Below are 18,071 nucleotides of genomic sequence, written 5' to 3' on the forward strand. Positions count from 1 at the left end.
ATTAGAATGCTTACACTCTGAACAATGTCTTGTGACAGCTTAGAAGATGTGCAACTATCAAACAACTGAGGAAATGTGGAAAAGGAGAGGGGGAAAAGTGTAAAGAAAACCGGAATATCTTCCCAGATAAATATTACATCAGGGTTGTGGGTGGGAAACCTTACGACGCTCTGGTAGGTTTCACAACTCCTCTGCCCCTCAAAGAGGATTACACTAGAAAATGTACGGGGCTTGTGATGTCAAACTAGTCTTGGATCTGCTGCTGCTTTGTGCTCTGAACAGCAAGAACAGGTGGATGGCATTTCCGTGCCCTATTATTAGAAGTCGAGGTGAGAAAATAACTTGAGCAGTTCAATGTTAGAAGTCTAATTGCTCCTCTATGTTTTCTGCTGGAGCAGATGGCTGGGAAGACTGGGTCACAGTGTGAATTAATGGTCCAATAAGGAGCAGCCAATTAGGCTGACCTATGCAAACCAGGCCAAGGTTGGACATCCAGGAGAACTTCTTAAACTGCAAATAAATACTAGAGCACTTTATTTACAGCCATCAAACACATGGTTGTCTCTAATTACTTGAAACGCAAACTAAATGAGAGGCGTGTCAATAGCTCACTTACGCCAGCAATAAACCAAATCTCTGCCTCCGACACCAGAGCAGTGTCTCGATAACATCATTAAAAACTATCTTGAAACGGCTGTCACACACTCACACCCAGCAGCCAATGGAGTCACTGTGCTCTCCAGCTGTCTGCGCTCAATATTCCCTCTGAAAGGAGAGTTCAAAAAGAAAAATAGAAAAAAAAGGCAGCAAAGCTTTTTCTCAGCTTTGAACCATCAGCTAATGCATCTCAGCTGCAGCCCTGGCACAGAGAGGAGTTTCTTCATGAAGCCATTGTCCTCTCTTTTTGAGCAGAAACAGCTAATGTGCAAGATTTGACTCAAAGAAGGGAGTCAGAGATGATAGGTGACTGGGATGTGCAGGATATTTATATCATGAAATGCAATGCTTGGGAAAAGTAGACGATGGCAGACGATGAATGTGAGAACACAATTTGTTTTCGTCTTTAATTGAAAGAATGCAAATGAATCACACTGTTATCTTAATTGATCTGGTCTAAATGTCAAATTATCTGAGAGTGCGTTACGTCTGTTTTCACTTTTATTAAACGCTTCAGCGTAAATGACGTGACATTTAATTCAGAGCCTACTTCACTGCACATGCATCCTTCAGACTCATGTTTGAAGCTATAATAACAGGAATAACCCAAATACACTAAAACAGATTGGGGGGGATAAAAGCGTATCCTTTTTACATATCTTAAAAGGCAATATATACTTATTTACGAGTAAAACAAACCCTCATTTAAAAAATGGGGGGGTAATGAAAAAAACTGCATCTTTCATCACTCCATTTGCATGATTTCCGTCATTATACAATCTCCAGCAGGGACTCAGTTTATCCCTCCACCTGGACTTGTCAGCTGTAGGAATTAGGATGCAACTGTGGTTGACCAGGAGCCAGATGATTTGAACATGGCTCAGATGCATAATTTGATCCAAACGCACACTGGGGGGGGAAATCTGGGCTGTCAGCCCGTTAAATTCCTAGAAACCACATTTCATTGAGTAAAGAAAATAATAATAATCCCACCTGGATGTTTAATGGGGGGAAATTAGATTAACACAGACAGACTGAGAGACAACAGGTTGACTTGTTTATTTTATGAACATATTAATTGTGCAGATATTTGAAAAAGGAAAACATTCTTGAATTTGTGTTCTACTCTATTAAAATGCTTTAATAATGAGCAAAGAATATTATAACGAGAATCATAACAGAGAGAAAATATTGCCTTCACTACTAAGGACACAATTGTGTAACTGTGTTTTTCTCCCTTTCCTATTTGCATCCTCAACCAAATAGAGTGATATATTACAACCTAATGTTTAGAACTGGTGCTTTATTGTATCTGCTGTGACATATTTGGATAAAGTAAGGTAAAGTTCTGGTATCTAATAAGAAATTGTGACAGATTTGGCTTGAAAACTCCGTAACAAGAAGATAAAAAAACAACAACAAAAAACAACTTGTCTAATACCCGAACCACAATGTAAGTCCAGAGAATTTCATAGTTTCTTACCCTTTTTGAAGAAGTATATCTCTGGATGTCTCCTCTGCACCAGCCGGGCATCGGTGATCTACACAAAACGCGCGTCGAGCTTCGTGAGAAAGAGCCGAGTCCAGATGTTGCTCACTCTGAGCATGTTTGTCAACCAGCTGCAAAGGATCTGTCCTTGGTGCTGAAGTGCTGTTCTCACTGGTGAACTCCTCCTGACGATCCTAGAACTTCTGCCACCCCAGCCGAACAATCGAACCTCTCTCAGAGTAGAAAAGAAGAAGGAGGAGCAGGGGGAGGAGGAGGAGGGGAAAAAAGCACCGCTCACGACGCCTCCAAAACAACCGGGATCCCACCTGTCCGACCGCAGAGGGACTCTAAACGAAACAGCAACAAGGTTGGACTTGGGAAGTTAAGGAGCTGCTGAAAAATGCTGCTGAAAATCAATTGGATGCAACCTTTCGCTGTGCCTCCACAGAAATAATGACGCGCCGATCTCTCCTGGCCACCCCAATTGTTCCTAGATTCGAGAATAATGAGCCTGCTTTACAGTGGGGGACGCTGAGAAGACAAGAACAATAAAAAACACCTTAAAATCAAGCTCCTATCTTCTCATGTGTCTTTTCACATACTTTAACCACCTGTTTCCCCCAACCGAAATATGTCAAGGTGTGTGACAAATGTGAGGAGAAAAAACACCCATAAAGAAATTACACGAGATCTTTCCTCGGTTCAGCTAATTTTAGAAAAGGGAATCTGTTTTTCTTCCTTTCATTTTTCTCAACTGCTCCGCGAAGGCTGGCCAGGTCCTCATTCACCTCCATCTCACTAAAACTGAATCGCTCTTGAGGTGAGTGGCGAAGCACTTCATAAACTTGAGAGGCACTGTGCATAGTTTGTTTTTCACTACGAAAAGAAGAGGAAAATACGCCCCGTGGCACACATGCTTACCGGGGAGAAAATGCTCTGCTGTCCTTGTTCTGCTTTATCTTTTTAATTCACTTTAATTCAGTTCATTTATACAGCGCCAATTTACAACAAATGGCTCCAAGGTACTTTTACAAAAGTGCCTCTTTTCTCCACGATAATCTCTGCGCTATAAAGCTGCTCATTTTATTGGTTCTTTCTAAATGACTGTGGGGCAAATTTTACTACTACAGTAGGCTATTGCTACCAAATGTTTAAACTGAAATTTGGTTTAGATTCAAGCTAATGCAATGCACTGAAACACCTTAGAATTGATGGTCGACATACATAAACCACATTTCTACAGATTTATTTGAAATATGCCAACAAAATAGGAGCACATTTTTGAACCGTATCACCTTGATAAATGACTAAAATAAAATATTATATGTATTGTGAGTAATAAAATAAAAAATAAGAAATAATCCAAGATTTTTGACTAAATGTATTTTAAAAAGGAAATCCTAGATTAGCTATGAATAAATTAAGATACACATTTATTCTCATTCAAGGCTAAACCAAACGCAGATTTGCTATTATCTCCACAATTTTCTCAAAGCTTTTGTATTCCACTTTTTTTTTTCTTTTTTCTTTTCTTAAGTACTACTGCAAAACACGCTCGGTTTTATTTTTGGTTCGCTAGTTAGCCACAAAACAACTTGTGCTTTTCGCAAACTGCCATAGATGACCGATATGAACCAGCCGTCAGTGGGGAGCGATAGGTTTAACCGGAAGTGCCAGTAAATCACATTCTGACTGAGCCAAAACATTTTTCCTGAACCATAACAATATTACATCAACTACATTCCTGCTGCATAATCAGTGTAGCGTGGAGAAAGAGGGAATCATTTGCAGCATTCTGTGTCTAAATTACCATGGCAATCACCTATTTGACTTTAGTTTAAGCTGGAAACATTCAGCAAGAAACGGAAACTTATTTTTGTGTGAATTTAGCATCATTGCAGTTTCATGCATCCCTTTTCTCCCCCACACAGACTGAAAAAGCACATCCCAGTGTTTCACTGGAAAAAGGAAGAACCTTTTTCCTGAGTACAGTAGCAATTAAAACTGACGAGCTGCTGCTGCTGCTGCTGCTGCTTGTTGCATAATTTCCCCCAGCCAACACAAAAGGGCCAATTTTCTCCTGGAGAGAAAAAAAAAAAAAAGAAAGAAAGAAGAGGAAATGTGGTTTACATTGCAATGGTTGAGGGCATGTGGGTGGCACGCAGAGTTTAGATAGGAACATGCCAATTAATGTCAGGCAAAATTACTGGGCAGAGGAGGAAAGTGCTTCAAGCCAGCGGTCAGCGCGCATCCGTCTCCCTGCTGCTTTTTCTGCGTTGACAGCAACTGAACAATTAGGCCACAACCTACAATTAATTCCCTCTCTGTCTCGATTTGGTCATGGAAACTTTATAGACCTGGAAAGCAAGTAGATTTTATTGTTTGTACCCTAATGAAGTTGACTAATTTGTATCAATGTCATAATTTTCACTAACACGTAAAACTAAATAAACGTAAATAAATATTATTATTATTTAACTGATCATTAATGTGACAGCTGTTTCTAGAGTAGACATTATTTTAATTAGAAATGGCCTAAAAGACATAGCCAGTGTTTGATTGTTTACTTGCCCAGGGAAATTAGTTAAATGTTAAATTCTAAAGGTTATTAGATAAAAAAAAAATGGAAAAGGTAAACCACCGACTGAATGATGAAGTCTTGAGATGTTTATACCTTCTGCCTTTGATTGTAAACCATTGTTGTTGTTTTTTTTGTTATTGCTTTCTAAGTAAACCTGCCAAAGTCAAAAGAAGGCTTAAAGAAAAACTGATCAAGATTGCCTCAAAAGACAAATAAGTATGGTGGTGTGGACTCAATAAAACAATTAGGGATGATTTAAAATTTTGAACAGAGCTGTGTTTTTATCAGTTTTTGTTGTATTGAACCAATTAACATTATGACTTTGAGTTCTATTTGACACTAAAAACAAAAGCCACACGTTTTCTGACTGATGCCTTTTTGTCATAAAATTATAACAACTTCTGCAAAGGCAGCCTCATTTACAAGAATACACTACATCTTATCTGCACAGGTTGTATATAATTGCTGTTCATAACTTGAATGTTTAACTTCCTTCTCCTGTTTAAGCACAAGATATTAACCTTATTTCCCTCATCTTGTTGCCTTGGTATCACGAGTTACTTTACACAAAAGTTAATCTCTCTAGCCTATTATTAAGTGTCAAAGTAAATTAGGGCAACCCCTCCCCCCCAAAAAAAACAAAAAAAAAACACAAATCATCAAATTATCATTGACCCAGAAAGAGAGTATGTGCAATTTTGCAAATACAGAATTTCTAGCTTGTGTGCACAAAATGTATAGTTAGAACCTGGAGTATACTTGACAAAAAATAAAGTGTAATCCGTTTTGTAGAGGATTTTATAATTACACAGATAAAGCAACTCAGTGTTTACTCCCAAACTCATCTATCACATTTAAGTTTCTCCTGAGGGATCTTGACTACATCTTTGGAGTAATCACCATTTAGATTAAAAATGTAAACACATCCAATAGATCTTCTTATTTGTGGATTATGTGATGAGTAAAAGCTCATCACTTTGGTAATTAACAATCAAAGCCCAGTTTATAGTAGATTGATGGATCTCTGAAGCTCTGTGAGTCTGGCTCAGTTTGTTTGTGCTTTTGTGTTTTTATCTGCTTCCTTGTTCTGTGAAAAAAACAAAAACGAACAAACAAACAAAAAATATAAAAATGGCATGCTTGTCAGCAAAAGAAATCAGCTTAATTAATTGTTAGGCAGTTCAAAATTTCCATGAAGGCTACTTTTTTCCTCGGATATCAAACTGACAGATGAGGCTTGAATATGCAAATTTTGTCTTGCAGAAGATTCTACCAGTATCTTACTTGATATTCCAAAGTTATTACAACCTGTTTTCAACCAAGCTGGTTCTCAGATTGTGAGCTACAGGTCATCTGATGCATTGTTTGTTTTTACCTTAAAGGCTTAACGAACTTGTAGAGTTTTTGGGTTTCTGATTGTAAAACCCGAAGAAAAACAAAATCGTTAGTCATGTCAAGAGAAAGTGGTTGACCTCCACCACACATTGATGACAGTGAAAGCCATCAATCTTTTCAGAAGAGTCTTGAATTGTATTGAGCTCACAATTTTAAGAAGCTAGTCTCAATGTATATATATGAGGTCTTCACAGAACAACTGGATTTATATTGAGATCAGATTTAACACAAATGAACTCCATTTACTAATTAGTTTGACTTCTGAAGGTAATTGGAATGGATTTTATTTAGGGATATAGCATGCTTTTTGCATGCTTATTTGTAAACTAAATATCAATTTGCTTCCTCGTTCCTGTTATTTGCAACATTCTGTTGGTTTAACACACAAAATCCATGATTGCTAACAATGAGGGGAAAGAATACAAATATTATATCTTAGTATGATGCCTTCATCAGATTAAAAATAAAATATACCCTGCCTGATTTGAAGTGATTTCATGGATTTGCTTCAGAACTTTGCTTCCACTTACGGGGATTTGAATACATTAATGATTCGCCCACTTGTCTCAGATGCACACTGACTGTGATCACGTTCTCGGTTTCACAATTGGAGGAGGTTTTTCGCAGGAAGAATGTTGCTGAATATTGATTCAGATCAAATGAAACAGGTGTCACACAAACAAATCTTCAACAGCGAGCAGAAGAAAATCAGCATCAGAAAAAAAAAAAGGGATTGTCACTGAATACAAATATTCAGTGACACCAGAAGACAAAGAGTCATTAAGCTTGAAGGATTAATTATTAGCTTAAAATTAACTTCTTTTCTGAGTCTATTACAAAAGCATTAATTCTAAAAATATATAAACCGTTAAGCTAAAATGCAACATAAAAGACCGTTTATTAAATAACAAATTAGCATATTCTTCTCTGGATGGACTAATAAATAAGGGTAGTTGTTTGCAAGCATAACACAAGTCACCTAAGAAGACAGAGCACATCGCCCCAGTTCTACAATCCTTACACTGGCTCCCTGTAGCTCAGAGGATAAATTTTAAAATAATGTTAGTTTATAAATCAGTGAACGGTTTAGCACCACAATACATCTGGAAAGATTTGCTGCTGTTGTATCAACCTGCCAGACCTCTCAGATCTTCTGGTTCTGCTCTGCATCCCCAGAATCAGAACCAAACGAGGAGAAGCAGCATTCAGCTTCTATGCACCACAAATCTGGAACAAACTTACAGAAGCCTGCAAAACAGCTGAAACACTGAGTGCCTTTGAATCTCAAATAAAAACCCACCTGTTTAAATGGAGCATCAACCAATATTTCTCAGTTGTCGACTGCATGTTGTTTTTATGACTTTATGTGTTTTTGTGATGTAAAGCACTTTGAACCGCCTGGTTGTTGAACTGCGATGCACAAATAAACTTGATTTATTGATTGAACAGGTACAATAATCACACACAATCTGAAGTAAACATTGTTCAACAAATCTTAAACAAATGTGTGGATGGCAAAACAGTTTGAGGAAAATTTCCCCCAAAAAAAATCCCTTTGTTATGGCTTTGTAAAAATCTAAAAGGTTAATTGACAACATCTGAAGTAAAATGTTGTCATTTTACCACATTTGCGAGATCACAAGACGGCCGAATGGCATCATGTTAATCCATCCGAACTAAATCAAAGTACAGATTCCATAGGATTGTCCAGCCATCACAGCGTTTTGAAAGGAGGAAATGTGGTCAAGACAAAACACTAAAAGTGGATGTTCAAGTAAAATGTTTATTTTTCTAGAGAGTGAAAATCTTTCTTAAACCTTAGGTATCTGCTTTTTTCAAGTAAAAATTGTTCTACTGTCAAAACATATCAAATAATTTTGTACATTAAAAAGGGGAAAAAATATCCAGACATTTACATTTTCTTTTTAACAAAGACTATGAAATGAGCACAACCATAAACAATGCTTTTGAAACAAGAACAGCCTGTTCAAAGTGATACAGCCTAACAGCTATTTTCATAGCTGTGAAACTAAATGAAAACAAACAAAATCCCAAAAGCTTTGGATCCCTGTTACTGGGTTGAAACTTTGTGCAGTACCTTCCTGCAAATGCACCGGCAGAGTTTAGCACCAGTTGTCTTTTAATCTGAGGCACAACTGAAACACTCTACAGTAATAAAAATGCATTAAGCCCAGTGAAAACTTAAACTTTTGTAATTATTATAAATCTTTTTCATTAAAATTCTTTAAACACTGTTGGTGTTTTTGATTTTTGATTTAAAAAATTGTTATTTTAAAACAACATATAGCGTAGCAGCCATTGTTTTCCTTCCTCGACTTATAGGTTTCACTGAATCTTTACTCCTCCTCTCCAACGACACCCCACAACTTCTCCGTGGAGACCTCCAGGCTCTCCTCTTTGGGCTCTCCATGCTGTCCTCTCCCTTTCTGAACTCCGCCACTCCACTCCCACTTCGGTTCTTTAAACTGGGCTCCCCCGGAGCTTCTCCCTTTGTTGTCTCCACTCCCTTGATCTCGGACGGGCACAGAACGGACTGAGGACGCCACCGATGACGTCTCTCTGCTGTCGGACAGCAGAATGCCGCTCCCAGAACTGTATTCGCTGTTGGAGTCTGCACCTAAAGCAGCAATGAAACAAAGGGAGGGGAAGGACAGATGGTGAGAGGACATCCATAAACAAACGCCACACGAGGAATGAAAGACTGCCCAAAATCTCCACGCTGGGATTTAAGCAAAAACACCGCGGGAACCATTTGAGCTGCACTTTGATTTGAGTCCAGAAGGGTTCTTGCTTACAAGTTTGCCTTTATCTCATAGAAAACAGGTCAATCATTCATGTGATATACAATTCCTTTTGTTGTTAACCTATTGCCTGGATCTCAATTTAATAAAACAAAAAAAACAAATGCTCTCACCTTTCCTCCCCCACATGGGTGCATGTTTCATAATGACAAGGCAGCTATAACATATCTGCCTCTCACATTTCTCCGTTTGTTAACAAACTCGCAGCTTCAACACCTTGTGCTGTTAGTTGAAGCCGAAAACCAAAAATAGGCAGTGAGGTGTTGCTAATTAGAAACTTAAACGAGCTTAAGGCTTTAATTGGATGGGATCATATAAGCAACTACTCTGAGGTGGGAGTTTTTTCAGTTAATTTCTTGGAGGCTTAGAGGGCCACTTTCACGTCCAAGCGATTCAGTTTGTTGACCTTTCGTCTGTTTCTTCTTTTGTTTTTCAGATCAATATACCTATCAAAAAAATTCAGTCAGTTCTAAGCAGCGACACACAAAGAAACTAAATATCTTACAGGTTTTAAACAGTGCTGGTGACGTGTCCAAATGAGCTCGTAAAATTAAACTTTTTTTTTTTGCATTAGTAGATCTTTTACAAACTTGTGAACCTATTCATTGAATCATTAAAAATGTCAAATTACCTGAAGATTTTGTACTTTGTGTACTTTGATCAGAAGTGTTCACAAATACTTTTACTGTGGATGTTTTCTGGCTTCAATAAAACACCAAAATAAATGTCAGAAGAAAGACTTATTCTGTGTTGTGTTTACATTCCTAACATGATTTTAAAAGGAGAAAATAGGTTAATCCTGATAGAGAACATCAACCTGTGCAAAACAAAAAAGCCAATCTACTAAATGACCTTGAAAGGCAACTAATCGTTGATGACTTCCAACTGCATCAGTATAAAAAAGTGACTGATGGAAAAAATTTATGACAGTAAGAACAAGAGTGCAGTACAATTTTTATTGAAGAAAATATATTCAAAAAGGCAAAGAAAAGTAAATGATAATTTAGCCAGAAGCTCAGTATGATTAATTTACAGCTACCTCATGCATGGGGCTGATGAGACAAAAGAGAAAATTAAATAAATTAAAAGAAAAAGCACAATGGGGACAAAAAGAGCAGCGGTTTGGCTGGAAGCCCCCTTAGCAAGTCACAAAACTTAATCAGTCAGTGGGGAGAAAGAAAAATCCCATCTAAAGTGGGAAACACACAATAGGCATTATGTCTTCATTGGGAGGTGGAATTTGCATTTTGTGCATTATAGGATTAGTGGTGTCTTTAAGCACTGGTCTCTAGATGAATTTGATTGGCAGATGGTTCATAACTTAAATAAGAACAACAATGCGTTTTATTGGGTAATCATGAGAGTCGGGCTTAATACACAGAGTCTTAATGCAGACCAAGCTCTCTCCGTAAATCAGGGGTGTCAAACTCCAGTCCTCGAGGGCCGCTGTCCTGCAACCTTTAGATGTGCCTCTGCTGCACCACACCTGAATAGAATAATTAGGTCATTAGCAAGGCTCTGGAGAACTGATCTACACAAGGAAGAGGTAATTGAGCCATTTCATTCCAGTGTTTGTACCTGTGGCACATCTAAAAACTGCTGTAAATCATTTTAGCCTTTCTCAGAGAATCCTAAGACTAAACGTGTTTTATTATCACAGTAAGACTGTGATAGTAACCATTATGTATAGTAAAACATAATAGTGTAGTGGATTGCTAAGCCAGAACAGGAAAGTTGATCAGACTGGGTACAAAACGGATGGCGCTAAGTGCAGGGCAAACCTTTAAGCAAAATCTGCTGGAAACTGCAAAAAAAATTGGGGCAGAGCTTCACCTTCAGTATCCAAACCTAAACCTTCAGCCAGACTAAGTCCTTGTTTAGATTGCTTTAGACTTAAATTAATATCTGTGTGGTCCAGTCAGAAAGGTCTATCAAGTTTCTTTAGCAGAATGTATCTAAAGTTTACTCAAGTAGCCGCAGGATTTGATGGTAGATGCTTATGAAAAAGTACAACACAGAAGTTGCTAAGTTGGCAACAAAGAAGGGCAGTCAGGTCTGAAAAAATGAAAATTTCTACTCTGACACTGAAGAAAAGTCAGTGAAAAGGCTGTGTGGAGAGCAAAAGAGGAGATATAAGAATGGCCATCTAAAAATCTAATGCAGAATCAGATTCAAACATGAGTGGGGTTTTTTATATCTTATTCATACTATTTTTACAATTGTATTCCTAAAATAATCTTATTGCCCCATCAAAAAGGAAAAATGTTAATCTCTGACTGGAGTCGTTTTTAAAAGTTATGGCAATTTCTCAATCCAAAACTTGAGAGGAATTTAGGGGGTTCTGATCATTTCACTTCCTCTGCATTTAATTTTGTACAACCTAATAATCCCCTACTGTAAGAAAATCTGGTTATGCGAGCTTCATTTAATCATCTAACAGCAAGAGATCCCTCAAACCCAGTCAGGATCCAAAATCATATTTCACAAGTTGTCTGGGTGAACAGGAATAAAACCACAGTCATTGGAAATAGGCTGAAGCCTAAGGAATAACATAAAGTTGTAACATGAACAACATGATCCTGAGACTGGCTTCTGATTCAGCAGTATAATTATTAGTTATTTTTGAGCAAGTTAAATAACCTCTACTGTAAGATGTAAAAAACATAAAATTTGTTAAAATGAAATCAAATCAACTAACCATAATTAAAGATTATTTCAGGAACAGTTTCCTTATTTTCAATACATTTCTACCACAATTCACCAAAATTCAACTATAACAAGCTGGAAAAATGATGGCTGGTTTGGTCAGTCTCAATCTTAGACCAGTATTGAGATGCTTGAGTCAGAATTTGAGGTAAACAATTTGAAAAGTAAAGATAAATATTAATTTCAGTTTAACTTCTAAACCAGATCCAGTTTTAAAACCACATGTCCAATCCAAAACAAATCTAAGAATATAAAGGTGCCAGTAAACAGATTATCTCCAGAATGAATCAAACTATCTAATTTCTAGGGGTTGCTGTGTGCTGTGGAGCATGGGAAAAGCACGACCCATGTATTGAGGCCCTTAATCCCCACGGCGGTGGTCGCAGGTTCAATTCCCGGCCTGGTGACATTTGCCGCATGTCTTGGCCCTCTCTCATTACCCTCTTTCCTGTCGAACTGCTTTCAAATGAAGGCCACTAGAGCCAACAAAACTTTAAAAAAAAACAAAAAACTACCTTATTTCTAAGATAAATCATTTGATACTCCATAGTTCAGTACAAAGCTGTGAAATACTTTGTGCATGGGAACCAAATGGAGCAAGGAGCAAACAAAATGCCAATGTTTCTTAGAGATAGAGCAGCTTTTTCGTACGAGTGAATATTTGACAGTAAGAGTTATACATTCTCCAGTCGGCTTGACACTTGTGTATTTTTATGACCTACCAAGAATTTTAGCACACAACCTTCTCCTGCGTTTAGGGAGAATGAACTGAAAACAAAATAAAATTCAGTGAATCCAGTTGTTTCAGAGGTCAGAGGAAAATGAGCAGAAATGGGCAGAATGGCGGAGAGGGATAGTAATCTGCTACGGCAGCAGATTACTACACTCAGTCCAACTCATGTCAAGGGAGAACTAAAAACTAAGGCTACAAGAGTGACAGGCTCAACAAAATACAACTATAACAAGCTGGGAAAATGATGGCTGGTTTGGTGAGTCTCAATCTTAGCAACAGCATTCAGATGCTTGAGTTATAATTTGAGGTAAACAACATGAAAGCATGGATTCATTCTGCCTTGCATCAACAGTTCAGGCAGGTGATGTAATGGTGCAGAGGATGTTTTTTTTTTGCATCCTTTGGGTGAGCATTGCTTAAGCACTGCAGCATACCTGTGCATTGATGCTGACCTCATACATCACAGAGTGCACCTGTCTTCTGAGAGGATCCTGCACCATGTCATAAAGCTCAAATTGTCTCAACCGGGCTTCTTGAACATCACAAAAGGGTACAGCAGATCCAACTGGTATCATTTGGGATTTGGAGGAACAAGAATTTTAAATATTGAATGTGCAGGAATCTGCAGCAACTGTGTGACACTATCATCTGGGTATGGGGCAATATCTCTGAGGGCTCTTCCCAACACCTTGTAAAATGTATGGCAGTCAAAATTAAAGCAGATGTGAAGACAAAAGGCAAATTACAAAAAAGTTGTATGCAATAAATTGGTTGGAGAATGTCCATTTGATTACATTTACTTATTTGCTTTTATTGGAGCTTTTATTGATATTTGTTTGCTGCTCTTTTCTATACATTTTATTAAGTTACTATGGACTTTGAAATTTATAATTGCTTTAAAGGTGCTCGACAGAAGTGAAGTTGAGATGTGCTGAAACAAAAAGTTCATAAACAAGAAAACACAACCGAGTTCTACTGAAAATTAGATACAAATTCTGCTGGACTTGAGCTGAGAGTTATTCCTTTAATATTACCTGACACTTAACATGAAAGTGTTCCCAAAAGTCTTAAAACAGCCAGCAAACGCAGCATGTTTGTAAAGAACTACCACTAATACAAAATGCAAAACCACTTTTACAGCTGAGTGAAGTATGCCGAGGACTGACAGGATAATTGTTAGAATGCTGCCAGGCAGTATGAGGAGCCATGTGTGCAGAAGCTGGGGGTTGATAAGGTCACCGAGACAGGATTGGTATCGAGTGTTTGGGGGGTTGCGGCAGTGGCGTGCGGTCAAGTGCAAGTGCGTGTGGAGCGGGGTGTCAATAGACCGAAGAAGCTTCCAGTGGCCTGGATGCTCCGCTGGCTCACTCTGGCTGAAAAGATTTCAGTGTGACAGGGGCACAACTATCTGTCACATTATCATTCAGAGGCATGGACCTGAATGTCACTTCCACTCTGCACTGTGGCCATGACACACGAGGAGCAGGATTTGTCAGCAGCGCTCTTGTTTGCTTTGGCGAAAAATAGAGAAGATTCACCAGGGAACTTTTAGGGTCTGGCTTTCTGTCCAGACTGAGTGAAATTCAAACAGAAATTGATGTAAATCTGGGTAGTCAGAACAAGAAAGAGAATATTACAAGGTATGTTTTAAAATTCAGTAGCATTTTCTTTGTTTGATTTTTATTATTTTTAAGTTTTAACAAAACCGAGATGTCATCATGCAAGAAAAGAAAAGCATCTTATTGAATCTGATAAAGTTGCAAAAAGGTGCCAAAATATTATTCAATATAGAAATTACATCCGAATGAAAGACTAAATTTGAATATCTTATTGACAAGTGGGCTTCAGCTAAGATGTTACAAAGTTTGGAAGTGATTAAAAAGTCTGACATTTTTACTGAGTTACAGTTTAAAATATCAACATATTCAAGAAGGTCTTATTGTTAGGCTGCTAAAAACACACAAATCTGAGCAAAATACTGGCAACATCTGGAGACAATTCAGCAAAAAGTGAAAAAAAAACAAAACTTGATTGAATACATTCAGACTTTTGTAAAATTAGAGTCATGCCCTTGAAATAAATGTTTCTTCATATGACTCACTTGTAGCTTTTTGAGCTGATGTTGTCAAGCTGCTGTCTTCAGGATGAAATTTGATTAGCAGCCAATAGTAAGTTTTAAAATGTGTCCATGTTCTGAAGTCTAAAATCCTTTCAACTTATAAAGGCAAAGGTTTCCCATTTATTGCAACAGCTACTGCATAAAGCTTACAATTTTCTTGACCAATTTAGAGAGAAAGAAGCTGAAGGAGTGGGTAGATATACAGTTTCTCAGGAACTCGGTGCATCACAGCTTTGTACCATGACTGGATACCTCCTGTGTAAAAAGTCAAATTGTGAAAGTTTCTTGGTGATAGGTAACCCACAGTCAGGTGTTAGTGGTGCCAAACAGAGCTCAGATCTGACCTAAAAAAAATCCAAACAATCCCAATCCTGTAGACATTTGCAAGTCCAATCCAACATATTATTTTAAACTGCTAGTTTAATATCCTGACATCCTCTAATTTTGCGTACTAAACTCCAAACTAACATTACTTCTTATTATTTTGTATTTCTCTTCCTTCCAAAAAACAATAATTATAGCTCAAGTTATTATTATTATTAGCAAGTGTTGTTCCTAATCACCTGCTGTCTATCTAATGTTATGTTGACTTAAATCAAACAGAGCTTAGTGGCATCTAAGCAGCATTAATTATGCACTTCAACAAATCTATTATAAGAATCATCAACTAACAATAACTGTATCTTTTATATCTCAAATTTATGTCTGAGTGCTCTGTATTCTTTCTGAGAGCAAGGTTTCCGGGTGGTGTCCTTAAAGGTGCAGTCACCCTCTTGGTGAGTGGCAGCACAGCGCCAGCAAAGACTGCTATGTCTGGGCTTTTCATTAACACCTAAGAAGGTGTCAGTAACAGTTTACTTCTACAGAGCTACCCATAAACAAAACAGCATTCGATACAAGGTCCAATTCCCTTATATTCAAGCCAAAACATCAACAAGCCTGACTGGACAGATGGCAGACCAAGACGGCTTTCTTAGAAAATATATCTTCTCTTCATTTTTGTGGAGCTTTTTAAGGTCAACTGATTTGCATTTACAGTTTTGGTTGTTTTGCTTAACTCTCCCTGTTGAGCATGAAATCAAATGGAAGCATAGAGACGCTTAAAAGCCAGATACTTCCTTCATGAGTAGGAAGAGATATAAACAGACTGTGCAGCTGTGCCTTAAGGTGGCCACAGTGTTGAGTTGCATCAGGATTCAGTAAGATCAGGTCAAATCTCACAGTGCTCTTAAATGCTGTTGTTGTGGTCAGTTGCTGAACTGAAGCAATTCTTAATTGAACAATAGAGGAGAAGGGTGTTTTGGAAAAACACCAGCAAAATTTGATATGTAACTTATGTGTGAATAAGGACTTTATGGGCAGTAAAAGATGAGACATAATACTCGTTCTTTGTAGAAGTATTTATACCTTGAATTATGAAACTTGGATTTTTTTTTTTTTTTTCAAATTTTGTCATGTTAAAGCAACAAACTAACATTTTTATGGGGATTTTATGTGATACATCAACACAAAATTGCGCATGATTCCGAAGAAGAAAAAAGAAAGATAGTTCTTAATTAGTTTTACGAAACTAAAATCTGATTTGTGCACCATGGGTTTGTATTAACACTTTGAAAACCCACTTTCAGCTGCAGTTATTTTATGGTAAATGTCTCTCACAGCTTTGCACACCCATTAACTGAACATTTGCCAATTCTTTTAAACAAAATAACAAACTCAGTCAGATTAGACAAAGAACGGTCATAAATTTTCAAATGCATTTAGGTCTGGACTTTGAGATGTGGCAGCATGGTGCTGCCACCACTTTATTTTACAGCTGGGACAGTGTGTTCCAGATGGTGCATTTTTAGTTTTTTTTGCGTGCAGCATTTAGCATTCAGCATATAAACAGTGTAATAGAAAATATTATTTGAACTATTTCATTTTAATTTTATCTAAATGAGGATTGATAGTGTTTTGTGTATATGAATGTTTTTCTTTAATGTTTGTCGCTGTGTAAGTGTGAGAGAGCCTGCAACTTTGAGTGACTGATACAGAAGAACTAGAAGTTTCTGTTGGAAGCCTTGTCAGCTCTTAATTCCTGCCATACATGTAGGGTCTGGGTCTCCAAAAAAAAGTCTTAACTAAAAATCGTTCCCTCCAATGAGGTGAGGGGCAGTTGCATGACAGTGGATAAACATGTGGCAGTGTTGTACACCTGCTAATGGAAATAAGTTCAGACTTGGGGTGTGTTCCTTTTTTGCTGTGACTATATAATCATGTGATCTGTGTTGTGTTTGTTTTTGCTGTGACTATATAATCATGTGATCTGTGCTGTCCAGGGCTCTTCGACTGACTGTGTTCAGTGGGTCTTCGAACGGGATTAGTTTAATCTTTCTCTAGTTATTGGAACAGACTGTCATTCTTTGATAACAGAAATTTGCACAACAGAAAAGCTCAGTTTTCATCTCATTTGACGAGGGGACTTTATTCTGCCCCCTACAGGATTTGTGGCAAACTGCAAATGGAACTACTATGACTTTCTTCTTGCCTCTTCTCAATAAAGACATGACTGTTCACAAATTAGGTAATTTTTTTTAAGGCAATTGGCTGCCCTAGATTTTTTTTAGTGGAATTAGAGTGAAGGCAGCTTAACAAATGGAAGAGAAAAATAAATGGAAACCATGTAATTTTCTTTCTTTTCCTTCACAATTATAAGCTACTTTGTGTTAGCATAGCATACAAATCCTAATAAAAAACACCAAGATTGTAGTTGTAATTAGACAAAATAAAAAAGTGAAATATGCAATTATTCCTGCAATACCAAATCTTCACTCATATAAAAACCATGTGATATTTTTGACACTTATAAAGAAATTGAACAAAAATGCAAACATCTTTTTGTGCCAGTGCACCACAACATAAAAAGGACAGTGTACCTGAGATGTCAGTATCACTGTGAAATTCCTCTTGTTCTGACAGACTCCTCTCTGCCTGTCGTACCTCCGGCACATAAAAATCCCCCTGCCGCGCCAGGGGGACGATGAACTGGATCTGACCGTCTCTGTAGAGCTCGAGGAAAGGGTGAGCGCAAAGCCTTCGTTCCTGGAAGAGAAATGGCGCACAAAATGCGGTTACTAATATCGAAGAAACACCTCAAGTAAGTGACCAAGTTAACTTAAAAAAATATAATTGTATTGTAAATGATGCACCATTTATTTGACATCTGACTTCATGAATATTTCTCATGTTTATTGTTCAAGTGCACTACAAAGTACAATCAACAATGATTTAAAAATTACAAATAACTTTTCAGTCTAGAGACTTGAGGAAATGGAATCCCATGTGGAATTAGGAAATACCAGAGGTAGCTACAAACACATAATTCTAAAATAGATTAACTTGCTTTGGTAATTAGCAAATGAATATGTTTAAAAATAAACCTAAAATTTCAAACACACACAAGATCTAAAATAAAATCAGAAATAATATCAAACAAAGTAATCCTGACCACCTTCCCAAATAAAATTTCTCCATTTAACCAGGTGGCAATTTCTTAATTTAGGTGTTAGGTATTATTGTTATTATAA

At 37.4% G+C, this 18,071-nt stretch overlaps 2 protein-coding genes across 4 annotated transcripts in view; both read right to left on the minus strand.

Annotated features, from left to right (window-relative positions):
* Nucleotides 1-2,570, minus strand: part of grm2b (glutamate receptor, metabotropic 2b) — a 30,409-nt gene extending 27,839 nt beyond the window's left edge. The window contains exon 1 of one of the 2 annotated variants that reach the window (XM_044121278.1): nt 2,141-2,570. The gene's annotated coding sequence lies outside the window, so the exon portion shown is untranslated. The remainder of the gene's footprint in view (nt 1-2,140) is intronic. The other variant, XM_044121276.1, reaches the window with a different exon arrangement.
* A 5,315-nt stretch (nt 2,571-7,885) lies between these two features.
* Nucleotides 7,886-18,071, minus strand: part of LOC122833604 (testis-expressed protein 264 homolog) — a 45,560-nt gene continuing 35,374 nt past the window's right edge. For both annotated transcript variants that reach the window (XM_044121320.1, XM_044121321.1), the window contains 2 exons: nt 17,421-17,586; nt 7,886-8,760 (listed from right to left, as the gene is read on the minus strand). In XM_044121320.1, coding sequence (XP_043977255.1) covers nt 8,480-8,760; nt 17,421-17,586 — 447 coding nt within the window. In that variant the 3' untranslated portion in view covers nt 7,886-8,479. The remainder of the gene's footprint in view (nt 8,761-17,420; nt 17,587-18,071) is intronic.

The sequence above is a fragment of the Gambusia affinis genome, linkage group LG07 (genome assembly GCF_019740435.1).
Source record: "Gambusia affinis linkage group LG07, SWU_Gaff_1.0, whole genome shotgun sequence".
NCBI classification, from domain to species: Eukaryota; Metazoa; Chordata; class Actinopteri; order Cyprinodontiformes; family Poeciliidae; genus Gambusia; species Gambusia affinis.